The 18,021-nt window shown below is 51.7% G+C and overlaps 1 protein-coding gene across 5 annotated transcripts in view; it reads left to right on the top strand.

Moving 5' to 3' along the window:
* The window catches only part of CAMSAP1 (calmodulin regulated spectrin associated protein 1), a 54,921-nt gene that overhangs the window by 26,520 nt on the left and 10,380 nt on the right, over window positions 1-18,021 (top strand). Inside the window, exons 1-7 of one of the 5 annotated variants that reach the window (XM_081803921.1) lie at window positions 216-941; window positions 3,559-3,700; window positions 12,058-12,197; window positions 12,287-12,383; window positions 16,242-16,416; window positions 16,795-16,886; window positions 17,400-17,481. In XM_081803921.1, the coding sequence (XP_081660047.1) occupies window positions 3,625-3,700; window positions 12,058-12,197; window positions 12,287-12,383; window positions 16,242-16,416; window positions 16,795-16,886; window positions 17,400-17,481 (662 nt within the window). In that variant the 5' untranslated portion in view covers window positions 216-941; window positions 3,559-3,624. Of the gene's footprint in view, window positions 1-215; window positions 942-3,558; window positions 3,701-12,057; window positions 12,198-12,286; window positions 12,384-16,241; window positions 16,417-16,794; window positions 16,887-17,399; window positions 17,482-18,021 lie in introns of those variants that run through there. The other 4 variants (XM_081803923.1, XM_081803922.1, XM_081803924.1 and 1 more) reach the window with 4 other exon arrangements.

The following is an 18,021-nucleotide window of genomic DNA, read 5'->3' as shown; positions in this document are numbered from 1 at the left end:
CCCCCCCCCCCCCCCCCGCCCAGGAGCAAAGCTCCGAGGTCCCCTGGCAGACTGGCTCCGTGAGGGCCTCGGGGGCGGGCATAACAGTGCGCTCCTCGTTTCTCCCTGGCCGGGGTGGTCTTGTGTTTCACGTGGGAGGGTGAGGGAGATGTTGGGAGGTATTGGAAGCTCAAGAATAGGGGGCATACAGCGTTACCTGGGAATTAGCTTCTAGATTTCACCGGTTGAGGAGAAAATTGCCTACTGTCAAAGGTGCCTTGAGAATCCCTTCTTTTGCTCATGAGGTCCAGCGTAGCTGGTGGTGTATCTCTAAAACCCTGCCTGGAATTCAGACAGATAATGTTATGTGTCTCACGAAATGACACAGATGGTGCATTATCCATTCTGCTCATTTCTGTCCTTTCCTTCCCCTGTGATAGTATTTTTTTGCTAAGCAGCAGATGTGTGACTGAATCCACATTCCTTAAATGCATGTGTGATGTGGCCCAGTCACGTCTGTGGTCTCGGCGTCCCCTTGCCTCCTTCATTCGCTCCTGGACTCTGGGGATGCCATGGGCACCACACCCTGGGCCACACTTTTGTGAGCCTCCTTGTTCTTCGGATGGGCGCAGACGACGCACTGAGCACCTCTCCGAGCTGCATTGGCGTCTGTCCTTCACGGTGCCCGGCCCGTGCCGTTTCCGGGGTGTTCTTTCCTCCCGCAGAGGCTAGTGCTGTGGGGGGGCCTGTGACCTTCCACGTCAGTCGTGTGATGATAGAGGGCGTCCAGGTCACGGGCACCGGCAGCTCTTACTGCTCAGAGGACGTCCGGCTCTCCCGTGGATGTTGTGTGACGGTGTGTCTGACGCGGTCCGGCCGTGGCCTGTCTGCTGACACTCTCTCCTGCTTCCTCCCCGCTTCCCGAGCAGTCCCCCTCCAAGTGGTACTGGAAGTTAGTGCCCGTAAGTGAACTCCGTGCATCCAGACAGCCATCCTGTTGCAATCACTTGCTTCCATTAAATAGCTGCTCACACTCGAACCTGTTTCTTTTGTTTAAATGTCCTCCTTGGTATTGTTACTGCTTTTCTACAGTACGAACCATAACCTGATTCCGGGCTCAATGGGCTTTTTGTAGACCACACAGTTTGGTTTTGCCCAGTTTCTTAGGTAATTTTACAGATAGAGTTTAGTGTTTCTTCTTATGGACACTTATTTACTTGCTTATGTGATGGACATAAACGTAAATGAGAGGATCCATCTCTAGTCTAACGGATACCAGAAGGAATAGTCTAATTTCCAAGTTACTCTTGACATTTTGTCCTTCTGATGTTACCTTCCCTAATGGTGATATTTAACGTGACATCTCCTAGTAAGTGTAACACAGGTCATGTGATGGATGCAGGCAGCGTGCCTCGTGGAAGGCCTCTCGTGTGGCAGAGGGGGACTAGCCTCTCCAGAGATGTTTCCTGGGGTGTGCGGAGCACCCCACCCGGGGTGGGGAAAGGGGCAGCCAGGCGAGGGTCTGAATTGGGTCAGCTGGGATACAGGATTTCTAGAATCCAACTTAACATTAAGTGTGAATCTTCCCATAAAAAGAAAGTTAAAAAGCAGTGATTTGGATCTATAATTTCAGCTGCGCTCCCCTTGGTAATGTGTTCTAGAAGCAGAACCTGTTTGTTACCCCATTCCTGTGGACAAATACTTGGTTCTCCCAGTGGTGCATTTCAGAATGGAGTTGTGGAACACAGGGCTTTCTGTAGACTCTAATTGCCCATTCCTTTGGTTTAATTACTGGGACCAGATAGTCCTTAGAATTTTATCAGGGAAATACCAAGGCTGTAAGCTGGTCGGTGGGATCCATGTGCTGAATTCTGCTTTGTGGCCGACTTTGGGGATAATTTTCCTTCTCTTTGAGATGTATTTGTAACAAAGAAGAGGACAGCCTTGTTATGAGTATGTATCTCTTCATTTCTTGAATCCTGAAGGCCAAATTGCTAAATAGGAAGTTTTGTTATTTAGTGAGGATATTGTCAAAAATTGGGCTGTCCTGGAGGAAGTCAAGTCTCAGCTGAGAGTCTCGTAGAAACTGGAAGATGCGACCAAGAGCAGTGACCCTTCAGCTTCCCTTGTAGACGTTGGTAGCCTCCAGTGCCCAGCAGGTGGGCTAGTGAGGACGGGCGCGGGAGGTGTGGTCAGGCCCGGCAGACTTAGACATTTCACCCTGGTGCTCTGCAGCCTGGAGGTTTTAGAAACCTGACCTGAAGGTAATCGTACAAGCTCTCTGGACCCTGAAGTTCAGTTGTCTTCCCTGGTTTTAAACCCGTGCCATCCATCTTCAGTGGAGACGCCATTTGCTTCACCGCATGCTGTGGTCGGTCCCCGTGCGTGCTGTCTCGTGTGTGTGGAAGCCCGGCCCGGCGCATGCCCTCCCGCTCTGCATGCTGTGCCCCGGGGACCCCCGCGGGCCGTGTGCACGCCGCCCGTCGTAGCTGCTGCTGCGGGCCCTGAGAAACAAGTTAAAGTCTCCGTCAACACAGGCCTCAGGGACACGAAATAGACCCCATTCCTGCTTTGAAAGAATGTGTTAGATGTGTGTGATGCCAAGTATCAGTACTGATTAGCCCACTCTGTATATTTATTCAGACAACTTCAAATTCTCGATTGCTGAGAGATGGTTTTTCTTTGGGTTGAACCCCTCTGCAGTCTAAGTCTCAGAAATCCACAGTCGTTAGTATGGACTGCTGATTTTCTTTCTCCCGTTTGTCTCGTGTATTTTCTTTCCCCGGAAGAGATGCAGCTGTATTGTGAATGTTAATGCAGAAGAAACCGAGCGAGCGCACAGCGGGACACTGGGGACAGGCGCCTGCGTGGGTCCCCTCCCCTTGGCGGCTTGTGTGTCTGTACACTCGTCACCTGATGATCAGTGGTGGGGGCCGCCCTGGGAGGCTGGGGGTGGCTCGGAACACCGTGCACCACCCTCTCCTGCAAAGGCAGAAGTATGGAAACTGTGGAAAACCACTTGTCTCAGCTTGCATGCGTTCAATTTCCTCATGCTTTGTTGCATTTATTAGAGGGCCCGGTTGACGTATTCTATGAAATTTTGTCTAACCTGGTTTGGGGAATTTCTCAAACCGTACATTAATGTTGTTTTGTACCTTTCTTAATGGCTGAGGTTAATGCTGATAATACTGAGAAAAGGAGCAGTAAGGCGGCTCTCCGAGCCTTAGCTTGTTCACCATTTAACTTGTTTCTCATCCGTTCAGAGTGCGCGGCTTTCGGTGCTGTGGCCGTGCCCTCTGCCTCCTCTCTGTGCGCCCTGCGGAGTGGGACAGCCCGGCGCCGTCGGCAGCTAGCTGCTGTCACCCAGGGTAGCCGTGGCACTCGGTTCCCTGGATCTTGGCATGTATGTGCAAGGCCGACTCTGTCATCCTGACATTTGAGCTTTTCCCATATGATTGCCATTGTTGTAAACGTCATCCAGCAGGCATTATGTTAGTTGTCAGTGCAACGGCCTGCCTGTGACATGGGTGGTCGTGGAGGCGCATCACGTGTAGACCGTTTTCCTTTTATCAACTGCAGGTGCGCTATCGCCGAGAGCACCTGTCCGCGAGGCAGCCGCCCTACTTCCCGCTACTGGAGGACCTGATGCGGGACGGCAGTGACGGGGCCGCGCTCCTGGCCGTGGTCCACTACTACTGCCCAGAGCAGATGAAGCTGGATGGTGAGTGCTGCACATCCCTGGGGGTGGGCCTGAGCCCTGCAGGAGCGCCCCACGCACACGGGTCCAGGCGTGTAAACGGCGGCGGAGGAGCACGCTGAGTCCTTGATCCCAGCTAGGATATTAGCGTATAGATTAAAAAAAAGACGAGGGTGATGTGCTTATACTTAACCTGCGTTTTCATCTCATGAAGAAGTTGGATTTTGAAAGTATTTGGGTAAAGTCTTAGATATATGTGATTTTTCTTACATTTCAGAATGGTTAGGATTTTGTCCGTCTTGCTACAATTGGTTTAAGACACTTAGAACCACCGTGCCTGGGTGGCTCAGTCGGTTCAGCATCCAACTCTCCATCTCAGCTCAGGTCTTGATCTCAGAGTCGTGAGCTCAAGCCCTGTGTCGGGCTCTGTGCCCTACTTAAGAAATGAAACAAAACCAAAACCATCTAGAGCCTAGTTTGGGGATGGGCAAGTGTGGAATGCGTTTCTGAATGACTCCCGCACGCGTGGTGCTGGTGACAGGCCAGCTCTCAGGCGCCCGCGGCCCGATGGTGGGGTAGGAGATGAGGGTGGCTCCGTGGACCGCACGACAGCAGAGGTCTGCGGGGGCCTTGGGGACAGGAATTCTGATTGAGGTTTCCTAAGCATCCTTCCTCCTTTCTGAGGGAGGGAGGTACAGGCCAGGAGCATGCCCAGACGACTCCCTTATCCCTGAAATATTTGTGTTAGACCCTGACATCAGGGGATGGCGCTGCAGCTGGTCCTGCCTCAAGCAAGAGAGTGCTGGATTCTATAGTTTTTATAGCTAAAGCAATAGCTGAACTTGAGAGAAGGGAGAGTCTCAGGTTCCAGAGAGGGTCTCTCTATCTTGGAGTGAAAATCCCAAGTTGACACCTGTTCACCCTGGGGCCCATCAGGCCTCTCATGCTTGTCTGGCCTCGGGGCCGTGTGTGTTTGGGAGCACTGTGACCAGAGCATGGAAAGGACTAGGAAAGGCCCACGCACCAGCCTTGGAAAGATGCAGGAGACTCGTTGGATGCCCGTGGCCCTAGGCCTGAGGTGGAGATCTTTCTTGAGGAAATGGAGCTGCCAGGATGGCTCATGGGTGCAAAGGGGTTGATGTGTATGTTGCCCGTGTGGCAGGGGGAGGTTTCTTCTTGAACTGAGTCTAGCACTAGTGGAAGCCTCGGGCCATGGCAGGAGGGAGAGTGGAGGTCTGCTTATGAGGGGCATCTCCAGGAGCCAGGGTTCACCGCGTACTCGCGGAGAACGACCACCCCACTGCTGAAGACGAGCTCCATGGGAAAGCAGGACCATGTGGGGAGGCAGCAGATACAACAGACAGGTTTGGCACCCAGGTGTGGGTGAAAAGGAATGTTGCAACGAGAACACAGAATGTTCAAAATGACGAAGGACATAAAAGAAGAGGTGGGAACCCGAAGAGAGATGGGGGAACCGGATTGTTCGGTGTGTGCTGGAACTTTCCCGTGCCCTCCGCACCTCGTTTTGTGTTTCCGTGCCTGTTGCCCTTTGTGTTCTGGGTATTTCTGGCTCACCAGCGCAGACAGTTCCTGCTTCAGTTGCATCTGGCCTGCTCCTCTGACCTGTCCACTGGGGATCTTAAGACAAAACGAGTTTCTAGCAGGAGGGAGTCCCTAGGACAGAGGCGGGACGACGTGGCTGTGTTGAGCCTCGTTGCATCCAACAGCGGCACATCAACGTGGGTTTTAAAAATGACCGAAGTACAGGAGGAATGAACAGAACAGAATCACACTCCTAAGTTCAGTCACAGAAACTGATGAAGCGCCGATACGAGTGGAGGAAGGCCACAGAAGATTCGGACACAAAGCGAACAGGCTTGGTCCAGTGCACCGACTGCCGTGGAATATGCTCTTTTGAAATAAGCAAGCCCGGAAGCATCTATAAAAAATGGGCTTGATTAAGGCCCCCAAAGAAACCTTAACAGATTGCAGAGAATTGAAACTCTTTCTGCAGTGCATGCAGTAAAATGAGAAATCTTTCTCCAAACCTCTAAAATCTTTAATGCTTAGAAACCAAAGAAGATACTTTGAAGTATTTGTGGACCAACATCGCAGTCCTAGTGGGGTTCTCTAGTATGAGCTCCGCAAGGGCAGGGTTTCTTTTTTTTTCTTTTTTCTTTTTTAAAGATTATTTATTTGAGAGCGCGCGTGCATGCACAAGCAGGGGAACGGCAGGCAGAGGCAGAGGGAGAAGCAGGCTCCCCACCGAGCAAGGAGCCCGATGTGGGACCTCATCCCAGGACCCCGGGATCATGACCTGAGCTTCCTGAACTGAAGGCAGCCGCTTCACCACCCAGGCGCACCAAGGGCAGGGTTTCTGTTTGTCTTGTTCAGTGACACATCCCACCCATCTCACCCGTGCCGAGGACAAGTTGGCGTTCGGTAGACACTCGCTGTGCAGCGAATGAACAACACACACACAGAGCTTGTGGCGGGGAAGGGCAGACCTGTGGCCTCAGGACGCATTCTGGAAAATGAGGAATTTTAAAAATGAATGAACTAGGTTGGTTTAGTGCATTAGAAAAGAAGTAAGCCCAAAGAAAGTTGAAGGAAGGAGAACGAGGAGTAGCTTTCTCTCTCCTTCTGTAGTCAGAAGTCCCCGACACAAAGGAGCTGAATTGCAGATTCCGTCTTGGAGGAAACCAGGACACATCTGGACCCTGAGCAGCAAGCACCTAATTAAGGAGCGGCGGGGAGCAGAGCAGAAGAGCTCGAGCCGGGGAAAGAGGCGGGCTCACTCCTGTAGAATCCCAGAAAGGCAGTAGAACAGACATGCTCGGGATGTGGGACACACTGGGGTCTTGCGGTGAGGGTGCGGGGCCCTTCACCCCATGAGGGGGTGGTGACCTCCCCCAACACACCTCAGCAGATGGGCGACTGCTCTTGGGGGAAGCTGAGCCAGACAGCTCTCGTCTCAGACCTCTTACACATGGGCGGGTACGAGAGGGCTCACTGAAAGCTGGGCCTTGCGTTGAATTCTTTATACTGGAAGGTGAGACTGCTTCTCCTTTCCATTCGCCTGCCCCAGGGAGCCTCCTTCCTTCCTTGGCTCCACGATGTCAGTCTGCCTACATTCACAATGGGGAAGGACTCACTGATGAATGAAGGGGGTCTAGTACATCTACACAATGGAATGTCATGCAGCCATAAAAGAAGAATGAAATCCTGTCATTTGCGACCACATGGATGGACCTAAAGGGTATCAAGCTAAGTGAAATAAGACAGATAAGTGTATAGTTTCACTTATATGTGGAATGTAAAAAACAAAACAAATAAATACTGAGGACAAACTGGTGGTTGCCGGGGGTAGGGGGGCAAACCAGGTGAAGGGGGTGAAGAGTACAAACCTCCAGTTATGAAATAAGTCACGGGAGGAGAAGTGCAGCACGGGGAATACAGTCAGCCGTACTGGAACAGCCTGTGGTGACAGGTGGTGACAGGCGGTGACCACACATTCAGTGGTGAGCATTTCATAATGTGCATAATTGCTGAGTCACTTTGCTCTACACCTGAAACTAATACAATGTTGTACGTCAACTATACTTTGAGAAGTTGTGCTGGGGCACCTGGGTGGCTCAGTCGGTGAAGCGTCTGCCTTCGGCTCAGGTCATGATCCGAGCCCCGCATCAGGTGCCCTGCTCAGCGGGGAGCCTGCTTCTCCTTCTCCCTCTGCCCCTCCCCCTGCTTGGGTGCTCGCTCTGTCTCTTGCAAAAATAAATAAATATTTTTAAAAAGTTGTGCTAATTTCCCTCTAATCTTTCTTGCTCTCATCGTATCAAGAGGAATAAATTAATGTGCTTGAAGACATTTAATTTTTTTTTTTTTTTTTTAAAGATTTTATTATTTATTTGACAGAGAGAGAAATAGCGAGAGCAGGAACACAAGCAGGGGGAATGGGAGAGGGAGAAGCAGGTTTCTTGCCAAGCAGGGAGCCCAATGTGGGACTCGATCCCAGGACCCTGGGATCATGACCTGAGCCGAAGGCAGACGCTTAACGACTGAGCCACCCAGGTGCCCTGAAGACATTTAATTTTTACCAACATTTCTTGTATTAGTAATATTTAAGTGAACATATATTTTATATCTCGTTTTATGGCATAATGACAATTTTTATATCATTGAATAAATAAATGAATTAATATACAGTGCTAAAAAAAAAAAAAACAATGGGGAAGGAAAGATTTTCTGCAGAAACTGGCCTTGGGCAGAAGTCTCACAGCCGCAGCCCTCTGGTGCTCGTCCGGGAGAGGCCTGGCTGCCGCCCGCTGCCCCACTGCAAAGCCTACTTCCTTACCCTTGACTCCGGGCGGCCGCCGATCCCACAACATTCAAGGAAGGCACCAGCCAGAACTTGAGGCCATGTCTGCAGAGGCCATGCAGGAGAGAACACGGGAGATGAGGGGGGCGGTGGATCTGTGGCCAGGGACAGGGCACCAAAGGAGACCGTCTGAAGGACAGTGCCAAATACAGGTGTGCGGCGTAACTGGGCGCCGACGGCCTCTGGAAATAAGACGTGGCTGCTGAAATTTCAGAGTTCGCTGAAGTGCTGGAGGACAGCTTTGAATTGCTCTCCCAGAAAGTAGAGCTCAAAACACAGTGGACAGTGGGAGAGAAGAGGTGGGACAGTGAGAGGCTCCGTCTGGACAGACAGGACAGGAAGGCGGGAGAACTTAGCCCGGACAAGTACAAAACGTGCAGAAAATATGCTGTTCAAAGCCGCTGCCCGCTTGTGATGGGCGCCCTGGGAGCCCACCGGTTCTCGACACAGACGGACTCCTGTGGGCCTGCTCCACCTATGTGGTCCGCCCTCGGGGTCCTACCCCGCCCCTGCCCCCCTCCGGGAGCCACTTGCCCTGAGTCCTGAGCAAAGGAGGACCTGTTTATAGTCCTTGGAAGAAGTTTTTAAACTATATTCTTAGATCCTGAGAATCGGTATAAAAATTGTGATTTCCTTGGATTGTTCATTTACTGCCAGTCCAATAAATGAATTTTTATAGACAAAGTAACGTAAAAATTCACTTGGAAGCGTGAAGGCCAAAGGGACAAAATGACTGTTTTGTAACATTTTATCTGGATATGTTTAAATTTACAGGAGAATGTACAAGGAATTCCTGTTGTAGTTCTATCCAGATGTTCTCATTGTTACATTTTGTCAAGTGTGTGTTGGATTTCTCTCTCTGAACCATTTGAGAAGGACTTGGGGGACAAAGGCATTCTCTCATCACAGAGGGATCAGGAAGGTTAACGAGTTAACGGCGCTAGAACAGTGGCTAACGGTCCGAAATTCTGTCAGTTGTCCCTGTAGCGTGCTGTCCGCCTTGGTCCCAGCGGGGGTTCGGGCTCCGCACCACTCACTGAAGGTGGTCGTCAGCCCTCTTCGTGGTGTCCTATCACCGGGAGCCCGTTCCCAGTCTTTCTTGTCTTTCTTGGCCTTGACCTTTCGAAGAGTACAGTAGGTCATTTAGTTTGTGGAATGTTCCTTGTTTGGGTTTGTCCATTGTATCCTCCTGATGAGATTCAGGGTGTGCATTTTTAGCAAGAATGCCCCAGAAGTGGTGGGCCGGTGTTGGTGGCCCCTTGGGTCACTTGGTTCAGTAGGTGTCGCCGGGCTTCTCCAGTCTGAGACCACTGGGTTTTGCTTTCTCATTAATTAGTAATTTGGGGAAGGGGCTCTGAGACTGAAAGCCTGTTTCTCATCAGACTTTGACCTGCTGGTGGTCCCGTCCATTGGTGGTTTTCTCTCTGGACTTTCCTATTTGTCCTTTAGCCTGCCAGTGCAGGGGAGTGGAGTGTCTTCTTGCCACTGACTTAAGTGTTGATTTATATCAGGGGGTCTCCGGGGTTCTTGTTTTATCCAGCAGATTATAATCCATGTGTTCATTATTCTGTTGTGGGTTATCACAGGTTTCAGGCAAGCTGATTTTGGAAGAATAAGAGCGTGGGTACTAGGCTCTACAAAGACCAAGTTTTGTTGAACTTTACATTGGCCAAACCAGGTGGTTTGGGCCCGGGAGAGTCATGTGGCCTGAGGAGTGGGACCGGCGGTGTTCTGGGGGCTTGGTGCTGGTGAGGCGCACTGTGCTGTGGACGAGCAGCCATCTGTGGGGGAGGCTGTGAGGTCCCAGTCCACCGGAGGTGGGTGTCCCTGCCTTGAGTGAAAGACCTACACCTGAAAAGGAAAACTTAAGAATTTTGAGAGGAAAATATTTTTAGGACATCAGTGTTGGGATGGATTACTGAAATTACAAAAAAGCACAAGCAATAGAAAAGACACTACATTTAACCATATTGTAGTTCAGTGTGCTGACAAAGGAACAAAATGAAATGATAAACGATATCCCTGAAAACATGTTTGGAACAAACATAAACTGACAAAGGATCGTCGCACAATCTTTTCGTAATCATGATGAGTAAAGAATTTGTACAAATGAATAAGAAGAAGGTGAACAACCTAGAGAGTGAGAGCAGGCTTTTGGTAGAAGAGAAAGTCAAGAATGACACCACACCAGTGGTCAGGGAGGTGCCATTTCAGAAGGGGGATTTCATGCCCGTCCAGGTGGCAGGAACTCCGAGGCCTGCTGATTCCCAGGTGGTGGTGGCAGGGGGCCGTGAGCAGGCAGCCGGTGTGCGGAGCGTAGCTCGTGGTCCCGCCCGCCCCTTCTTGGAGTATTGCACGTACAAAGAGCGCACACAGATTTGGTTCTCACGGCATAATAGTGAGAATTGTAGGATGCTGTCTAGCTGTTCACATGAAGGACTAAAATGTACTTGCATCCACGTAGACGGACTTGGAAACATAAACCTGAGCTTGGGGGAAAAACGGGCTGCAAAATGGTAGGCGGAGTGTTATCATGAATGTAAATTTAAGAAAGCCGGGTCAGTGGTGTAGTGTGGACGGACACACAGCTTGGTGGCTGTACCACAGCCCACGCTGGAGGGCTCATGCAGCTGGAGGAGAGCCGTTGCCCTGGGGTGGGGGTGGGCTTCAAGACTGTCTGTCAGGGGCGCCTGGGTGGCTCAGTCAGTTAAGCGTCTGCCTTCGGCTTGGGTCATGATCCCGGGGTCCTGGGATCGAGCCCCGCATCGGGCTCCCTGCTCGGCGGGAAGCCTGCTTCTCCATCTCCCACTCCCCCGCTTGTGTTCCCTCTCTCGCTGTGTCGCTCTCTCTCAAATAAATAAATACAGTCTTAAAAAAAAAAAGACTGTGGTATTTTATCACCGAAAAAAAGATCTGAATCAGATAAGGTGTGGTATCATTTTTTCCATCTGCGTAGAGGGTACTTGGGAATCTGGTCCTTACATTTGTAACGTTACGTAATCTGAATTTTAAAATAAGGGTGCGTTTCCGAGCACTGTCAGTGCTCATGGTTACTCAGCTTTGAACAGGTTTGTCTGGAGAGGTGACAATGCGGGCCGTGGTGTCAGACCGGGTTCCTCCGTGAATGTGGCACACCGCACATCTCACTTGTCGCGCTTCCGAACTCTTGGCAGTGGCTTCTTTTTAAAAAGAGTTACTTTAAAATAAGTTCTGCTTCTGGCATTCTTTTCTTACGTGTGTATATTTGCAGGCAGAACAACTCTTAAGTGCTCAGTGCAGCTCCTTCCGTGTTCGTCCTGAGCTGTGTCTCGTGGTACTTGTCCAAGAGCAGCCGGCTCCCAGCCCCCCAGCAGTTGGACTCCTGGGACCTGAGGCACATGCGCGAGTTGACCGCTGGAAGGGTCTGGCATCCTGCAAAACGGTGTACCTGGGGATTGTCCCGCCCCAGGTGGCCAGTGGCCAGCAGTCCCAACCTCTTTGACGAAGGGAGACTTCTGCTGTGTGTTGACAGTCTCCTGATTTTTTTTTTTTGTGATTAGTAGTATTCGGTATTATTCCTTGGATAGCCCGACATTTCCTGTTCTGTACCCTGTCTGTCCCCCCCAGTGGAGATCACTTCGTGCAGAGGACTTGCAGTTGGTGAAGGAAACGCGGTAGAACACTAACCAGCTTTGTGCAGCAAGGCCCTTTTAGAAACTGCAGGGTGGTGCTGCTGTCCATTTCAGAGCCCCAGTCTTAAATCTCAGATAGTTTGTTACGCTTTTTAGATGTTAACAGTTAAATTCAGCTCCTGGCGATTCGCAGATCTTTTTTTGAGTGTTTCCTTGCTGTATTAGGGCGTCACTGTCATGTTTACTATGTTTAAGTCTGAAATGTTACCCTTCGGTACCCCACCATTCTCCCCATTCAGGATGTGTTCAGGGCAGAATCAGACACACGCCGACATGCACTTTTGAAGCAGAGTGTCTTCGTGGTAAAATGTGCTTTTGTTTTTATTTGTCAGACATATGCTTGAAGGAGGTCACATCGATGGCCGACAGCCTGTACAACATCCGGCTTCTGAGAGAGTTCTCCAACGAGTACCTGAACAGATGTTTCTATCTCACCTTAGAGGACATGCTCTATGCTCCCTTAGTGTTGAAGGTAACCATGAGTTATTGAAGACACACTGTTCAAACCCATGAAGGAGTAAGCTACTTATCGCGTCCGTGGTTCTGTTTGTTTTCTTGTAGCCGAACGTTATGGTTTTTATTGCCGAGCTCTTCTGGTGGTTTGAGAACGTCAAACCGGATTTCGTTCAGCCCAGGGATGTTCAGGAACTGAAAGATGGTGAGTGACAAGCCTTTGGGGAATTGACAGTGGGTTTTGTCCGAGAGATGCCAGGTACAGAGCTCAGAAGGTGCCCGTCACGGGCCTCTACCTTTCCGTACAGGGTGGTGTTTGAGTGCTTCCTCCTGGGAACACAGAGACCTATGTGGCTGTCTTCGCTGCCTGTCTGCGGCTTCTGCGTGTGGCCCACAGCACTTACTCAACAAGCTTTTCTGCTCGGGGCCTGTGCTTGTCCTGCAAAATCAGAATCCCAGCTTACTGGGAGAAGAGCTTCTGGGTGGTTCCCGTTAGTCTCCTTGGTTGGAAAGTAGACAGCTCCACTCTTGTCCATGAGGAAGGAAAAAATCTGTTGACCATGGGGTAGGATAAATCTGCCAGCCTTTGAGAATCTACAAAGATGTAAGAAGGTGGTATGGGAGAATATCTTTGTGTCTGTGTGATTCCTTATAAAGAATCTAAAAGGCCACAAAAGAAACAGAAATTCAGCCATGTTAAAATTAAGATTTTTCTTTTCACTGAAAGAAGATAAAGAGTTAAAAATAAAAAACAAAACTAGTCACAAGGGGGAGAAGATGCTTATAACATGTACAACAGATACCAGGTACCTGGAGTGTATCCCTGGTACCCGGAGCGTGTCCCTGGTACCTGGAGCGTGTCCCTAATACCCAGAGTGTATCCCTGGTACCTGGTATAACTGGTCCCTGGAACGTGTCCCTGTATATAAAAAGCTCATGCATTTCAATAAGAAAAAAGAATAGAAAAATGACCAAAAGACCTGAACAGGTAGTTCAAGAAACTAGTATTGCAAATGCCCAATAAACTTATGGAGAGATGCATAGTCTACTTAGTACTGAAAACAGCAGGACTGAACAGACAGCCCCAGCAGACTGGCAGTAAGATAGCTGAGCAGTGCCAGGGCTTGGGGCCAGAATCAGGTGCGGTTCCCTCCCCTTGCCACTGCCGCCCCAGCTCAAGAACCTTCACACCATCTCTTGCCTGAGAGGCTGGCAGCCTGTTCTGCCTCTGCCTGCCGGGCCCTGTCCTAGCTGCTGCCTCACTTGCCCTCTTTCCCACGGTGTCCTGTGAGGTCGCGCGCTGCACATGACCCTCTCTGTGCCTTGGACCTTGCTGTGCTGTCCCGGGAGTCTACCCCCCCGGGAACTCACCCAGCAGCGTGTGCTGAGCATCACCCGCGGAGCAGGGCTGGAGCTGGAGGTGCAGATGGGAAGATGCGGCGTGGGTGACCGCTCCGTGTTGTGACGTGTGCTCTGACCCGGGAGACCTGGCCTCCGAAGGGTCGGTGGTGGTTTTTCAGACAAAGCGGGAGGGAGGCTTGGAGGCAGCAGTGCCCGGAAAGGGAGCACGTGTGAGGCTCGCTGTGGGATGTGGCCTGGCTAGCGGGGCCCACGCGGGCCCCTCTCTTCTGTAGGGCGAGCCTCTGGCGCGACGCTGGCGGTGGGCTGCTGCCCGGGCGTGTTGGCGCTTTGGGCTGCAGGGGCGGCTGTGCCGTGCAGACGGGAAAGGCGGCCCCTCGGCAGAGCACGCGCGCCTGCTTAGCGGTCACTGGTCCTCCCAGGGGGGCCTGGTGTAGTTGGCATGCCGCCACGTGCTCGCTTGGCCTCGTTGTGGACCGGTGCCTGCTGCGGCCTGTGTACCGCCTTTCTCCTCCGGGCCTAGGCCCGCCCCTGCCTCCGGCTCCTTCACGGGCGAGCCCATTGTGCCAGCCTGGTGGGGCCTGGGGACAGGCTGGCCGGTAGCGGCCAGCAGCCTCTGCCCGCATTCCGAACCGACGCACCTGTTCACCGGGCTTGGCTTTCCTTCTGTCAGCTGGCTGTCCCGCGGCTACAGGCAGGAGCTGCAGGGTGCTGGGCCGCGGCCGAGTCACCCACGGCCCGAGGCGCCGACAGTGCCCGTGTGTGGTTGACGGCCATTCGCGCTCATCACTGGGAGTGTGTGGCGGCACTCTCTCGGGACACCTCGTTCTGGGTGTCCCGTGGCCGAGACGCTTGGTCTCTGCCATGCCCAGTGCGTGCCAGGGCTTGGTTGCTTGGTTTATTTGTTTCTTTTTTTTAATGTGTAAATTTGCTTTTTTTATTTTTTATTTTTTAAAATTTTTATTTAATTGACAGTGAGAAAGGGAACACAAGTAGGGAGAGTGGGAGAGGGAGAAGCAGGCTTCCCGCCGAGCAGGGAGCCCGATGCGGGGCTCGATCCCAGGACGCCAGGATCATGACCCGAGCCGAAGGCAGTCGCTTAACCAACTGAGCCACCCAGGCGCCCCTGTTTGTTTCTTTAAAGATTTATTTATTTGGGGGAGGGAGAGAGTGAGCAAGTGTGCACGCACGTTGGGGGAGGGGCAGAGGGCGAGAGAAACTCAAGCAGACTACCCGCTGAGCACAGAGCCTGACACAGGGCTTGACCCTGGGACCCCGAGATCATGACCTGAGCTGACTTCAAGAGTCAGACGCTCCACTGACGGAGCCCTCCAGGCGTCCCAGGGCTTGGTGTTTGAAGGGGTGTGGTTCTTTGTGGTGGGCAGCGCAGCCGTCCCATGGCATCCGGGGTCATCCTCTGTGTTTCTCCCCCTGGGACTTGTCACCGTGTGGCTCTTTTCCTGCCACTGCCACCTGCAAGGCAGAGTGTCTGCGGAGCTGTGGGGCCCGGGCCTGTGGAGGGGCCCCTGCCTGGTCTGCGCCCCTCAGTGGGAGCAGTGTTCTGGGTCGCCATGTGATCTCCAGGGCTGTGAGATGGTGTCATTTGTGTTTCAGTGTGGATGGGACGACCTGGGTACCCTTGACCACTGGACCCCTGGTTCCTGCTCTGACCTTCTGTTTCCCTGCTGGCAGCCCCAGGGGCCGAGTACTCCCGCCCAGGCCCTGGAGCTCAGAGGGTGCTCTCTGTGTCTCTGCCGCGGCAGCTCCACGTGGGCCCTCCTGGCTGACTTTGGCCAGGACCCATCTGGTTGCTCCCCGGGCAGCCTGAGGACCTTGAAGTATAGTCTAGTGCTGCAGCCTTCAGGCCCCTGGGGTGCTGATCTCCTCCACCCCTGATGGCTTATTAGGGGGTTCTGCTTTACTGTTGTGGCGGGGGCGGAGGGCAGGCTGTGCAGCTTCTCCGGCTCCCATCCACGTTCCCAGCACCCAGGGTGGACGCAGCTGGCCCACCGGCAGCTGGCCGCAGCGGTGCTTCAGGCCTCGGGGTGTCAGGATCGACTCACACCTGCCTCCAGCCGTCCGTGACACCTCAAGCATCCCTTTGTCCCAGCACCCGGGCCCCTGAGTAAATGGTGTCTGTCCCTGTGGGGCCCGACTCTGGGGTCAGTGCGCGTGGTCTTGCCTCAGTGTTGTGGGTCCTCGCTCCTGTGGACAACTCTTGTCTGGGCGGATGGTTCCAGGCGCAGACCCTGGCTCAGGCCCACACGCGGGGCATGCGGGAGTGACCTCCTGGAGTGGGGGGGACTGCCCTCCACACCCTGAGCGCCTGTGCTTGGTTTCTTCTCGCAGGACGGGCTGACCGGGGCCGTCGCGAGTCCAGGGCAGCCGCGGTGGCCAGGGGCAGGGCACCCATAGTGGTGGTGGCTCATTAGTGGTCAGAGATGCCAGCCAGTTCCAGTTCTTGACCTGATCTGTGGTGTAGCTTTTCATTTTGGTGTAATATTTGCTGTAGTCATTACTACAAAATACATTTGTTGAATTTGAAACCGGTTTTTTGGAGAAGTTTGGTTTTAAGTAAAAGTTGCATTAGTTTTTAGTTCTTATAAAAGCTGCGTGGTTTTTTTTTTTTTTTTTTGGGTGCTTCTTGCTGATGTTTTAAGTAACTAAGTAACGTGGACATTTCTATAAATTGCCATTTCTGCAGCTAAAACAGTGTCACATAACAAGAGCAGCCGGCCCCCTGTTCCTATCTCCAACGCCACGAAGCGCAGTTTCCTGGGCAGCCCTGCGACGGCGAGCCCGGCCGACGCGCAGCCTCCCGCTCAGCCGCCGGCCGAGGGTGGCCACAGACACCGTCTGCACGACGAGCCTGAGCACCTGTGAGTCCCCGCCCTGCCCCCTTTTCCGCTTACTTCGCACTTGGAGTTGCATTGTCTTTCTGAAGGGGTGATGGAGAAAGTGCTGGGGGGTTGGCAGTGGGAGGGTCTCCCCCTGCCTTGCCCTCTGACCCCGGGACCCCCCAGGCAGGCGGAGGGTGACCACAAGTCACTGTGACCCCAAGTTGCAGTTTTGGGATATTTATCCCAGGTTTGAAGTTCTTGGTGCTCTTTTGGCTTCTTTTTATAATAATTTTTCCCAAAGAAGCTATGACTCTCTCCTAGATTGTTGTGAATTCATGATGCTCTTTATTGTATGTTTGCTGTTGACCTTGCAGACTGATAAGCCAGTGATTCTCTCTCCTGTTCTTTCCCATTTAGGGGGAAGGGGGCCTCTGCCTTTAGCCAGTCACATCCTTTACTGCCCCTGAGACAGAGACAGCAGAAGGCCGTGCAAGGGGAGGGCCCTCCTGGTAAGAGCGCCGTTTCCCCTCCGCCCTCCGATCTTCCTCCTGTAGCTTATTAAAATGATCGTTCTCAAGTTGAATGTTCCACTGTGATGTAGCCATTTTAGTTAGGAGATTATGGTAGAATAAATTTAAATTAATTTATTATTATATTGATGTTCCTCAGAATTTTTAGTCTTTACAGTGAAACTATCATTGAAATCTAATAAATTATATGAAGTATACAGAAAATTGCTGTGTTGTGTTAAGCAAGAACGTCAGTGCGTTGATGTTTACTTAAGAGTTCTGATTATTTTATATCATGATTTGGACTAATGACTGAATTAGGTATTACTTACTGAAATTATTGAAATGGGCATTGTTGTGATGATCTGCTTTTCTTGGGCAGTTCTGGTATTGGTATCCTGCATTATGATGCATTTCCTTAAGAAATGGTTATTATGTTGAAAGAATTTCAGTTGCTATGAAATGAGTTGCTTAACACTGAGCATCCTTAACACTGAGCTTCCTCACATGCAGATCAGAGACACCGGTCCAATTCTTTAACCCGAGTTGATGCCCAGCCACGAGGTGCAGCAGCGTGGCCGGATAAAAAGAACAGGTGAGCTCTGCGTCACAGAGAAGCTTCTGTGTGAAGCACTTATTAGGCTCACATAGCAGTTCTCCAGATGGGGTCCACCCAGGGCTCACTGGGACCCACCCTGGGGGTCTGCGGGTCAGAGCCATTTCCTGACAGTGCTGGGCTGTTCTCTGCTTTTCTCACTCTGGTGACAGATTGAATCGGACGCAGACACGGGAGCCTGGGTGGATAGCAGAGACAATTACAAAAGTGTTTTGTATTATAAACTTTTTAATTTTAGAAAATATGGTCATTTCTCACAGAACACGTTTCTTTTTGTAATTTTTTTATTTATTTGACAGAGAGGGTGAGGGAGAGAGAGCATGAGCCAGGGGGAGGGACAGAGGCAGAGGGAGAAGCAGGCTTCCCCATGAGCAGGGAGCCTGATGTGGGGCTGGATCCCAGGACCCTGGGATCATGATCTGAGCCGAAGGCAGACGCTTAACTTGGCTGAGCCACCCAGGAGCCCCTCTTTTTGTAATTTTTAATCATGGATTTTATTTATTTTATTATTATTTTCTT

The sequence above is a fragment of the Leptonychotes weddellii genome, chromosome 14, assembly GCF_054177405.1.
Source record: "Leptonychotes weddellii isolate Sample4059 chromosome 14, ASM5417740v2, whole genome shotgun sequence".
NCBI lineage: Eukaryota > Metazoa > Chordata > Mammalia > Carnivora > Phocidae > Leptonychotes > Leptonychotes weddellii.
The sequence above is the reverse complement of the archived record's forward strand: the minus strand, read 5'-3'. Positions and strand labels throughout refer to the sequence as shown.